The following is a 13,175-nucleotide window of genomic DNA, read 5'->3' as shown; positions in this document are numbered from 1 at the left end:
TTTTAACTCTAAAGTTTAAATCTTTGTCAATTTAAGTCTAAAGTTTCAATCTTTGGTATTTTAACCCCTTTGATTAATTTGATTTTTCACTTCCAATTCAAAAGTTTTCATCTTTTGCAATTTAATCCCTTTAATTTTTTTTACTTTCAACCCAAAGCTTTTAATCTTTCGCAATTTAATCTCAACACTTTTTTTTACTTTCAACTTTAGTCTCTTATATACTTTTCATCTTTCATAAGTTCTCCGTTTAAAGTGTCATTCTAAATTTCCGAGTTAACACGCCGAAACGTGCGTGTGGGGTTCAACGTTTTTTCATCTATTTTTTTCCTGTTTGACATGCCCGTCGCAGCGCGTCTATTTTTCCCGTTTGATAGGTCTGTCGCAACGTGCGAGTCAGAGATCGACTTAGTTATTTTTTTCTCGGCTTTACACATAGACTCGTGGTCATGTGAGAAACATTTGTCTTTCATCTAACGTAATATATAACTAATGATCCCCGCCGCATTGCGGCTGGTGATAATTCTAGTGTTAAATAAGAAAAACATTAAATCACAAAAAAATAATTAAACTAACTCCTGACGCTGTGCGACTTTTGAATCGGGTTCAAAAAGTCGTTAATAGTAATTCTTCGTCGCTAAAGGTTTCAAACTTTGTATTTAGTAGAATTGGTTTTTCTATTCAAAAGGGGGTGGCGGCGCAACTTGTTGCCCGACTACCTGCCATTGCTTTGTAATTGCCCTTTTTCGTGTTAACTAATTGAAAATTCGTTATATGATTAAAAAAAACTAACTAAAAAAAGATAAAAAGGATAAAAGAGGAAGAGGGGAAGGGGAAGGGAAAAGGGTCTAAAGTTAGAGGTGTTTATCGATTCGGTTAACGATGTAATCGATTTATTTGGATTGGAAATTTTCTTGTCCTTAATTGATATCTGAACAACGGTGTTCTAATCTGTGACAACCGTCACCAAGCACGGTTAACTTTAGCCTTGATTGTGACCTATCATGATATTGTGTTAATATTGTCTGGTAGTAGACAAACTTCCTATATTTAGTAGGAATTTCAAACCAAAACCCTAGATTTATCCTGCTAGTTATAAAAACTGCCAAGACTTGATAAGCATTGTTGAATAACCGGTAATTGTCCAACTTGATAAACATTGGTGAATAGCTCCTAAATGTCCATTTTTATAAGCATTTGTGAACAACTGGAAATTGTCCAACTTGATAAGCATTAGTGAATAATCAGTAATTGTCCAAATATGAAAATTACATCCAACAATCATTAATACATGTCAATAAGTATTATTTTATGCTTAATTAAACGCAAAAACGACTAAAATTTCCTTAAACACAAAGCTTAGTTGGAAAACTCCAAAAACATATCTTTTATCGTAAAACCTCATGAACATCTTTTAGAAAACAGAATGAATACATATCAATAAGTATTATTTAATACTTAATTAAACTTAAAAACTACAAAAGTTTCCTTAACCAGAAACCTTAGTTGAAAAACTCTAAAAACATATCTTTTATGGTCAAACCACGTGAACATCTTTTAAAAAAATAGGATATAATTGTTGGGCGAATTGGTGCGGAGGCTCGGTCAAGGGAGGGCGGCCGACCCTAGCTTTGAGTCGGCCCACACGTCTTTATTTGCCTATTAAATTAGGGTTTTAATTTAGCCGGCCCTAGTTATCTCTATGTGGGCTTGGGCCTAACTTGGGGATCAAGTTTCCTAACCCTAGATTAGTCTCCATATATTGATATCATTGTACTTGTAATTCCTTGAGCACTTGAATAATAAAGAAACTCTAGTTGCAGCACAGTGGATGTAGATCAGCTCACCAAACCACTTTAAATCTTCGTGTCGTTTATTGCTTTCGTGTGTGTGTGTTCAGTTTCGTGTGTGTGTTCAGTCCTAACGATCCTAATAGCTGGTATCAGAGCATTGGTTCTAAATCGGGATCACACGAGAACCGCCACCTTCAGTTCTTTCGTCATCAGCCACCCCGTCAACCGTCGCCGCCACCCTAGCGCCGCTAGGGTTCTGTCGCCGCCGTTAGGGTTTCTGCCGCCGTCGCAGAAGGAGTTTTAGGTTATGTTTTTTCGAAAGCTTTGACAACCAGTCCCGTATCAGCCGAAATAAGAGATTTGTTTTGTAGAAGAACGGTTTGGTTGAATCAAAGAGACCGACTACCAAAACCTAGAACCAAGTCAATCGCGTTTATCAGGTTTTATCGTTTAAGATAAAGTTTCAGTTTTGATTATCAAGTTCTTATTTCGTTGCGTATTAAATAGACTGATTTGCTATGTTTGTCTCTATTTATCCATAACCAGTGTTTCGTTTAGTCACTGCCATGGCTGTAGACGGAAATGTTATAATAGAGAAGTTTGATGGGAATAAGTTTGGCTGCTGGAAGATGCTGATTGAGGCACTACTTTGTCAGAAAGACTTAGATGCAGTGCTTGAGGGTGAGAAGCCAGAAGGAATGTCACTAGCAGATTGGGTGAAGATGGATAAGAAAGCCAGAGCAGTGATAACGCTAACTCGGTCTGAGAATGTTGCCTATAACATCCAGAAGGAGACCTCAGCTAAAGGTATAATGGAAGCATTATCTAACATGTATGAGAAGCCTTTTACAGCAAATATGGTTTATCTTATTCGAGAGCTTGTGAATACTAGGATGAAGGAGGGTGACTCGGTAACAAATCACATCAATAACCTAAACTTAATCTTGTCTCGCTTGGTGTCTGACGATATTAAGTTTGATGATGAGGTTCAAGCCCTACTATTATTATACTCATTGCCTGATAGTTGGTCCGGAACCGTAACTGCTATTACTAGCACTTCGAAATCGAGTAAGTTCACGTTTGCGAAGATGCGGGATCTTATTTTGGGAAAGGATGCTCGACGTCGTGGTTCATGTGAATCTTCGAGTTCTTTGTTGAGTACAGAGGCTAGGGGAAGAAAGAATCAGCGAGAAAGTCGTCAGAGCAAGAGAAGGATTGTATCTAAGGCTCGGAAGGATGTGGTATGTTGGAATTGTAATGAAGTAGGACACTTTAGGAATCAGTATTCGAAACAGAAGAAAGAAATAAACTCTGCAGGAGATTACAGTGATGATGATGCGTTAGTCTGTAGTGTGGAGAGCAGTGTGGATTCATGGGTCATGGATTCTGGTGCTTCATTTCACGTTACCCACAGCATTGAAGCACTGCAGAATCTGAAAGAAGGAGACTTTGGAAAGGTAAAATTGGCGATTGATGAGGTACGTGATGTTACGGGCATGGGTGACATTGTTTTGAAGACTTCAGTCGGTTCGTGGACTTTAAGAGATGTCAGGGTTATTCCAGGTCTGAAGAGGTTGTTGATTTCAGTTGGCCAGTTGGATGATCAGGGACATGAAGTTAAGTTCGGGAATGGACAGTGGAAGGTTGTTAAAGGGAATATGGTCATGGCTCGTGGAAAGAAAAGAGACTCATTATACATGGTCAGTATACCATCAGAAGGAAGGGACGTTCCAGTTCTGAAGTTGGATGACCCTAGTTATCTCTATGTGGGCTTGGGCCTAACTTGGGGATCAAGTTTCCTAACCCTAGATTAGTCTCTATATATTGATAGCATTGTACTTGTAATTACTTGAGCACCTGAATAATAAAGAAACCCTAGTTACAGCACAGTGGACGTAGGTCAGCTGACCGAACCACTTTAAATCTTCGTGTCGTTTATTGCTTTCGTGTGTGTGTGTTCAATCCTAACAATAATGTCATGTTTTCGTACTGTTTAAACGAACTTTGTAAGACCATATGGTGTGGATGGCGTGGGCACGACGTTGAAGCGTCCACCACGCCGGCACAACTCCCCGTGCCTTGGCGTGGTGGTAGAAATCTCACCGAAGTGGAGGCAAAGGCTAGGCGACGTGGAGACTTCTCATTTGGATGGTGGGTTTTTTTTATTGATTTTCTTTGTTTTTTAAATATAAAATAAATATAAAAAGTGTATCTCACATGTGACACCACTCCACCATTATTCCATGCCCCATCCCACCCCACGCTTTTTGACACCACGTCACCCTTCTGACAGACGCTAATGTAACTGCCATGTAACACTTCATGCCCCTCTCAGACCGTATAGTCTAACTAACGAATATCCAAATAAAGATAAAACAATTAAAATTATGAACTAAGAAACATAACTAGACAAAACTGAAAATGACAAAATGGAACTATACATAGAAAAAAGGGTAAATTACTTTTTGAGTCCCTATGTTTTAGTGGTTTTAACTAGTTGAGTCCAAAAGCAAAAAGTTTAACGACCTGAGTCCCTATAAGCATTTTCATTAACCATTTGAGTCCTTTTGAGTCCAAATTTTAACCTTTTGAGTCCAATTTTTTGGACTCAAATCGTTATAAAATAAACAAAATTGGACTCAAAACGTTATAAAATAGATGGCTAGGGACTCAGGGCGTTAAACTTTTTGATTTTGGACTCAAGTGGTTAAAACCACTAAAACACAGGGACACAAAAAGTAATTTATTCTAGAAAAAACCAATAAATCGTAAAGAGTATAGTAATAATGATGAATCAAGGAGCAGAAAAAACACCCATTGAAGGGATAAATGATAATTAACTGCCCATAAATACTAATCCACATCTAATTACTCAAACCACATTGTTCTTAAATCACTTTTGGTGGCGTGGTAATTACAGGTTATGAAGATCAAACAAGGATTTTGATTATGTTTTGGAATTTATATTGAAATATATAAAGGATATAGTGTAGGCATTTGAATAGATCAACACCAGTTTAATAAAACCCAACAAAATGTAATCATAGTATCATACAACTCAAAATAAGAATGGGTTGTTCAAAATAGCAAATCTTTTAAAAGATTCAAGAGACAGATTCAAATCAAACTTGCCCTTGCTCTTGACGGATCTTCGAACTTTCAAAGTTCTTTATAATGTCATCATTGCTAATCTTGAAGTGAACTTCCCCTTCTACGTAAGCAACTAAACGATCGTTCAACAACTCATCACTTACGCTATTCTTCAATTCTTTCTTCACATAAGTCATAGCCGAAGAAGCTCTTTCAACACTAGCCGTAGCAATCGGAAGGATCAACGCCAGTTTAATAAGTAGATAGACAAGATTATACACTTGATGTTTTTTCACCTCCACAAGCTTCTTAGAGAGCTCTTTAATATCTTTTAATCCCATAAATCTTTCGTCTTTCCTCACATCATCAATGTAGTTGTCAAGTTGATTGTTGAGATGACGCAAATCAATACTTGAAAACTCATTAGGATAAAATTCTGCAAGTCGAATCAGCTTTTGCTTATCGAAGGAAGAAAAGGAATCAATGGGGCTTAAGCTGCCCATACAAACAAGCAACTCCATAACTACCTCATCAAACCGACTGTTGAGTTCTTGAAGTAGTAGATCAATGGTTGCGAAAAACACCTCAACTTGATAATGATGAAGGTTTGTAGTCTTTGGTTGTTGGCGATTTTTTCTTAATATAACTTTCCTCACGTCTTCCATATTTGGAACTTCAATGTCGTTTTTGTTGCAAAAGGAAACGACAGAAGTTAAGAGAGTTTCCCATCCATCGTCTCTTATTACTTGCAACCGTTCCTTAACCGGCTTCACTAGTGACATTGCAATAACAATATTATCATCTTTTTTCTGTAAGACACTGCTTAGTTCATTTGTAACCTCAAATACTGTCTTCATCAAATGTGCCGAAAACACAAAGTCAAAATTCTCGATTGTAGCAAGTGGACCACGACAAGAGGATAAAAGAGGACTCCATCCAATTCTATCTCGATGTAAAGGTGAAAACGGAGATTCGTTCGCAACCTCATCGACCATCTCGAGTATCACAGGATAAAAGTCAATGACATTCGAAAGCAACTTATAATAAGGTCCCCAACATGTATCATCGTTCGATCTCCCCACTCTAGCCTTTTGATTCAAGCATGTGCGAGTTTCAGTTGTGAAATCGTCAAACGCTTGATTAACTTTTTGAAAATGACTTTCGGTCAGCAGTCCATTTTCCTTCCATGAAACTAAAACCACATTTAATAAATCTTCAAGATGGAAAAAAAACGAAGCGATTTTCCTATTGCCGTGTTCGGAAATCCCAGCAAGTGTTAGTTCAAGACGATTGGCGAAACAATGAGTGTAATACGCCGATTGTGTTTCTTTCTTGATCAACATTTGAAGACCGCTAAAGTCGCCTTTCATATTGCTAACTCCAATGTAACCTTGCCCACGGATATTACACGAGCTTAACGAATGCTTCTCTAGCAACGCATAAACCGCATTTTTATAAGATAAAGCCGTGCTGGCATCCACGACATTCATAATACCAAGAAACCGCTCTACAACATCTCCGACTTTGTCAACATACCTCAAACACAACGCGATTACGTCGTCATTATTGTTATCGTAATATTTACCCACCAATATGGCAAAATAGTCACCACCGACGTCTTTGACAATGGATTTGGTTGTTTCTTTTGCACACGCGTTGATCAAATCTCTTTCAATTAACGGAGCATTCTTGATTACAGCCTCGTTAACATTTTCATCGAACGGGGACAACATTTCAAGAAGCTCAGCAAGATCACCTTTGTTGTCTGGTCCGATGACACCAGGACCATAAATCTCCACTCCTTGAGCTAACAGAAACCTCACACAAAGAAGGGGAGCAACGAGTGGATGTCGATGCTTTTTTACACTACAGCAACCGATCAACGCAAACAACTGATCACACTGTGAATGAAATCTGCGAGCAAATGGGCCTTCGTTTTCGCAAGATTGCAAATCATCTGTATCACTCAATTCTCCCATATCAGTTTCTTTGTTAGGATCATTCTTAGAGTGACTTGAAGAAACAATTGGTGATGAGGATGAAGAAGCGTATTCTCTGTTTGTTTTCTTAACAAACCAATCTAGTGTCCCCTGGTTCTGTTTCATCTTTTTTGATGAATCATTTTCTTTCTCATTCATTGTCTGGTGAAATCGAAAACAAAAATGCAGATTTAGAAACACATGAAGGCTACAAATGGCGGAGCTACGCATTAGGTGCCAATCGCATTTCATGTAAAACTTCAAACGACCCATAGCTGTTAATAGCAAATGGCTGACGATAGCGATGAGCTACCTATACGTTATGTAGCGATAGCGATGAAATAGCGGGCGCTATTTCATGTTTAGCGATACACTAGAAGAAAATTTTAAAAATGTTTTATATGTATATTTCACCAAAAAAATATAAAAAAAAAAACAAAAAAAAATTACAAAAATCTCGCTGTTTACCGCTATTTGTCGCTACCAGCTATATAGCGACACACGAGCGCTATAGTGGCCGCTATACTCGCTATTAACAACTATGAAACGACCCAAACCTTTTTCTACGATCAACCCCATTGGTTTCATGAAAAAGAAAATTGACCCCATTGTACATTGGTTTTTTGAAAAATTATATATATATTTTTACTTAAAATAAAAATTGACCCATTATATAGTTTTATGGGTTATGTTCGTAATTGTAATAAGTATAATATAATGTAATAATGACCTGACTCGAAAATTTTGACGTCGGGTTGTTATATATCCAAGCACCCAAAAAAACCGAGACTGGCTACTTATCTGATTTTAACCAAGTTAACAACAGTTAACTTTAGGGTTTAGGATTTAACCAACTTAACTATGAATTTTAGTCCGTTAGTTCCTACTTATCTGATTTTCTATCTTGCTAAACCACATGTGATGTAACAAAATGCATGCTTATATTATTATATAGTGACTTAATCAAAATCTAAAGATATTTCAGTCAAATTAGAGTAGTCATATACAGCTCACATTGCACGTGAAAATCAACATAAAATAATCAATAAAAAAAGGAATTAAAGAACGTGTGTGTACCTTTTGATTTTACAGAGAGAACGGGATCGGAGAAGACGGCAAGAAATGAAGAAGTAAAATGGTGAAAAGTGAAAACCTAGGTCAAATATTTTGTTGACTTCAGAAGGTTTTGGGCTCATATTTAAATGGGCTTTTGTTAATTTTGCCTCAGAGTGTGGGTTTGAAAAAATGCAAATTTTGGTTTTAATCTCTTGGTTGTATTTTTTTACTTTAATTTCTTTTCTTTGTTATTTTTAAATTGTAAACTGTTTTACCTTTTAGTTTAAACTTAACTAGTGTGTTACACTGCGCTACGCAGGGGTGACACGATTTTAACAAATTTTACATAGAAACATAGATGCAATGGTAAAATAACGTTAATGTCAGGAATTCATTGGTATTGATTTGGTTCATTAGTAACTGATACTCACTATAAGAATTGAAAGAGGAACAAAAAGAAAATAATAAAACCATGATATGATCAAAAGGATATCGAGACATTTTTACATCTATAAAAAACAACAAAAACGAATACCGATACTGACATTGTTCGGTCGGTATCAGTCCGGTTCGTTTTGTTATATATACACTAATGGTAATCGGTATACTTAAGAAACGCAAGTTACTTAGTGATGAAACTTAAAACAAACACAAAAAAAAAACTTTATAAATTAAGAAAAAAAAACAAAAAACATTGTACGTATGATAATTAAAAAAACAAATATAATTTTATTTTATTATTGTTACTAGTATTAAGCCCCCGCGTTGCAGCGGTTGTCATAAAACTATATCATTGTCAGCGACCACCAATACCGAAAAAAGCTCGTAAAAGCAAAATAAATAAAAACGGGAAAAAAATAACGCCGAGCGAAAAGCAGACGTAAAATCTTTGAATCACTCACGCTCGTTGCTGAAAAATTAAACCGAAACGTAAAACATAGAAAAAAATAACTTAGTCCATCCAAGACCGCGTGTTGGACAAACTTGTCAAACGCAGAAAAATAGATGTGACACGATGGGTCAGTCAAACGGGGAAAAATGTACAAAAAAATGTTGAACCCCACACGCATTTTGGAATGCGTTAACTTACAAAATTTAGAACGAACCGAAAAACTTGGGAAAGATGAAAAGTATGGTGGACCAAAATTGAAAATAAAAAAGAGTTGGGATTAAATTGGAAAATATGAAAAACTTTGGGTTAAAAGTAAAAAAACAAAGGGTCTAAATTGCAAAATTGAAGTTATTTATTAATTTTAGATAAAGATAAGGATATATAAAAATAAGTGATATTTATATATTGGTTATTAATTAATATTAACTAGGGTTAAGACCCGCCCGCGTTGCGGCGCGGGTACATCGTAAATATTGAATGGATTAGTCCAAACGTTATATGATGCATTAACCATATGAAAACACACATTTCGACGTATCCAGTTGAACTCAATATAACCTGTATAAGCATTGTGATTGGATCAAACATAAAGTAAATGGAATTCATATCGAACAATCATAACGTATTATATGTGTCCCAACTTATACAAAGAAAACGTAATGGGTATGAAGGAAAATATGCACATGTAATCGAAAGGGATTAATTAGAGCTTTCGAAGAAAGGGGAGAAAAAGAAACCATAATTTGACTCCACTCAGTTCGAAACAAATTTTACGAAACGTACATAAAATAAACACGAAAACATATTATCTTTGACCTGAATCATTTTCCGATAAAGTTTACGTCGAAACATAGAATAACTTAAATTTATACGAAAACGTACATAGAAATATGCACGTAAAAATGGTTTCTTTAAACGAAAACGTATTAGATTTGACCTGACTCGTCTATAAAAAAGTTTACGTCGGAATGTAAAAGAAATCATATTTACACATACCCGTACATAAAATATACACGTAAAAAATAGTTTTTAAGTAAAGGAAGTATAGGGGTAAACCGAAACAAAAAATTAGTAAAAAATTTAATAGGTTAAAAACGTTCGTAAAACCGTGCCAAGTAGCACCAATGCCACAATCACATCGACTCTCAACATCGTAAAAATAAAATAGATAAAATGGTAAAAATTACACTGAACGAAAAGCTGACTAAAATCGTTGAACCACACACACCCGTTAGAGTGTCTTAATACGAAGAAATTAACCAGAAACATAAAACGTAGAAAAAAATAACTTAGTCGATCTACGACCCGCCCGTTGTGGCGAACTTTTCAAAAGGGGAAAAATGGACGCGTTGCGACGGGTCTGTCAAATATGAAAAAATAGAGCAAAAACGTTGAACCTCGCATGCACGCTACGACATGTTAACTCGCAAAATTTAGAATGAAACGTAAAACGAAAAACTTGCGAAAAATAAAAAGTATGGGGTACGAAAGTTGTAGATAATAAAGTGTTGTGTTAAATTATAAAAGATGGAAAACTTTGGGTTAAAAGTAAAAAAATGAAAAGGGGTTAAAATGTAAAATATGAAATGTTTGGGTTAAAAGTGAAAATTCAAGTTTTTTTTTGAAACACTCCCTAAACTCAAGGTACAAGTTATGATGCACATATAAGTTGATTATTAATATATGGAATAATATTAAAAGAAATTTATTAAAAAAATAGAAATAAAATTTATGAGATTGAAGGAGAGAATGCCATGTGCCATTATTTGGAGTCTTTTTATTATATGTTAGATTAGATTAGATGAAAAAAGAAAAAACAAAAGAAAATTGAATTCTTAGAAATGAAGATGAGGATGAGGCCAATATTAGATGTTTTGATGAGTAGACAAAAAGACAACTTCTACCGACTAATTTTCATTTTACCCCACCTGTATGGCCACTTTTTTTTCTTTGAAATGAACAAATGGCATTATGGTAATGAACCTTTTATTGATGGCCTTTGTCTCTAGTGTAGCAAGGAGTTTTGTTTTAATATATATATAACTAGGTTATCACCCGCGAATTTTGCGGGTAGAAAAATTTACTTTATATTAATCGAGTTATGTCATTAAATAAAATAAAAATACATATTTTCAAACGTAATTTTTTTATAATTGTTTTGAATTGAAAGTTGTAGTCAATGGGTTGCGAGTAAGGTCAGAAACTTCGGGCAAGAACCGGAGGTAGAAACTTGCCTCTCTGAACGACCCATGAAACAAAAAAAAAACTTTTCTTTTTTATAATAAAATATACACATGAAGTTGTTCGAACCTGCAAAACAAACTCATTTAATTAAATTTAGAAGTTAATTAAAAGTTTAAATTAGAAAATATAAACAACAAAAACTTTATTCATTAAAATATACACATGAAGTTGTTAACCTGAGCTTCACCAACATCTCTGCATCATCGACATCGCAGAGTACATCCAAAATCATTTAACATCCTAAACCTGTAACAACCACCCAGATAAGAGACTTAATCTTCCAAGTACCTCGAATGGTTTGTCGGATCATTCAAAATCCAGTATGTTTAACGCAACTTCACAGCTCTATGAAACAATCGGCTCTGGATCTTTGGAGAATTCCTCAAATAGAGATATACATTGGTCATCTACAAAAATGGTTTATTAAGGTCAGAAACATCAAGTTTTTCATAAAAGTGTCCCGAGTCAACCCAACACAGCCGTTTTGACCCTAAAAACCATGTTTGACTACCTACCCAATATAGTCCATTTTCCACAAAATATTATTAAAAAGTATAGTAGATTTTAGAAGCATGGTTACCTTATATTTTTGGTTTTAAAAATGTGGCAACTCTCTCTCTATCCTCTTTTCTTTGTATTAAATTATTCTTTTTTCCTTTTCCTTTCAGTTTTTCGTTCGGAATATAATTCAGATTATAACAACCTCTCATTTTTTATACTTAAATGTGAATCTAATTGTTCAAACTTATTTGTCTACAATCAACAAAATCTCATATAACCAGCAATTTCATGCACAATCAAAGGTGTCACAATCAAACACAAACATAATTCAATCTACACATTTCTCAAAACACAATCTCTAACATCACTAACCTGTAGCAATTATTCAAAACCCTAACTAATGTGTTGTGCACTCACTAATATCTGCTACACATGTCTCACTTATTCATCTTCACAACTTCAAACACATCTTATCTAACACCTTATGCCAATCAACAAAATCTCATATATACATAAACCTTGAATATTACTCAAACACATCTTATTTAATGAATCAAAATAAAAACACATAAACCTTGAATATTACTCAATTTATGACTACTATCCCACAAAAAAAAAAACTTTGTCAACAAATTATACTAACTTATGCAATGGTAAACCATAAAAATAACAAATTAATTTAGATGATTAGCCTTGCAGAAAACCCAAATCGGGGAAGTTTACCAGAATCGTTAACGAAAAAAATCAGACTCAGATTGGGTTACTCAAGCGGATATTAATCACGAAAAAAAATCAGACTCAGATTGCCATTACTTCAAAATTTAAATTTAAAATAATGATTGAATTCAAAATTTAAAATTTAAAATCTGAAAATCAAATCACTAATATCCAATCCCGTAAATCAAGCAAACTTATTAGAAAAGTCTAACCTTTCAAATTTAAATTCAATATACAGATTCGAAATTTAAAATCAAACACATTAATGGCAAGCTTTCAAATCTAATAAGTTCTGTTCAAACTTATTTGTCTACAATCAACAAAATCTCATATAACCAGCAATTTCATGCACAATCAAAGGTGTCACAATCAAACACAGACATAATTCAATCTACACATTTCTCATAACACAATCTCTAACATTACTAACCTGTAGCAATAATTCAAAACCCTAACTAATGTGTTGTGCACTCACTAATATCTGCTACACATGTCTCACTTATTCATCTTCACAACTTCAAACACATCTTATCTAATACCTTATGCCAATCAACAAAATCTCATACATCAATCAGCAATACAATGCACATTCAAAGACCTCACAATCAATTTCAAACATCAATCAATATACAAAATTTCTCAAGGCACAAATTTTAATATCACTAACCTAATGCGCTACTACTCAATAATGTGTCGGTGCCATGAAAAAACATCATAACCTTAACTAATGTGTTAACTTACCAAGGCTCAAGGCTGTATATTTTCCCAATGTTGTTTGTCCGACGCATCGTCACAAATTTAACAACCGAGTCAATCAAATTATTAGTTAAAACCCAATAAACAAAGTATACTAATATCCAATCCCGTAAATCAAGCAAACTTATTAGGAAAGACTAAATTTTCAAA

General features: G+C 34.7%; 1 protein-coding gene and 1 long non-coding RNA gene across 2 annotated transcripts; both read right to left on the bottom strand.

Annotated features, from left to right (window-relative positions):
* Positions 1 to 4,792: 4,792 nt before the first annotated feature.
* LOC110932227 lies at positions 4,793 to 7,986 on the bottom strand. The gene is made up of 2 exons (XM_035987572.1): positions 7,937 to 7,986; positions 4,793 to 7,021 (listed from the first exon to the last, which is right to left on the bottom strand). Exon 2 carries the CDS (start codon positions 7,016 to 7,018, stop codon positions 4,913 to 4,915), a length of 2,106 nt encoding a protein of 701 aa, XP_035843465.1. The 5' UTR covers positions 7,019 to 7,021; positions 7,937 to 7,986; the 3' UTR covers positions 4,793 to 4,912.
* A 3,185-nt stretch (positions 7,987 to 11,171) lies between these two features.
* LOC118490198 lies at positions 11,172 to 13,087 on the bottom strand. Its single transcript, XR_004888584.1, has 2 exons — positions 13,011 to 13,087; positions 11,172 to 11,458 (listed from the first exon to the last, which is right to left on the bottom strand). It is a non-coding gene; the product is annotated as an uncharacterized LOC118490198 (long non-coding RNA).
* Positions 13,088 to 13,175: the final 88 nt, after the last annotated feature.

The sequence above is a fragment of the Helianthus annuus genome, chromosome 3 (assembly GCF_002127325.2).
Source record: "Helianthus annuus cultivar XRQ/B chromosome 3, HanXRQr2.0-SUNRISE, whole genome shotgun sequence".
Taxonomy (NCBI): Eukaryota; Viridiplantae; Streptophyta; class Magnoliopsida; order Asterales; family Asteraceae; genus Helianthus; species Helianthus annuus.
This window is presented reverse-complemented; position numbering and strand designations above follow the sequence as displayed.

Excerpts from the sequence above, each read along its gene's own strand:
- LOC110932227 (XM_035987572.1), bottom strand. The coding sequence starts at position 7,018 with ATGAATGAGAAAGAAAATGATTCATCAAAAAAGATGAAACAGAACCAG.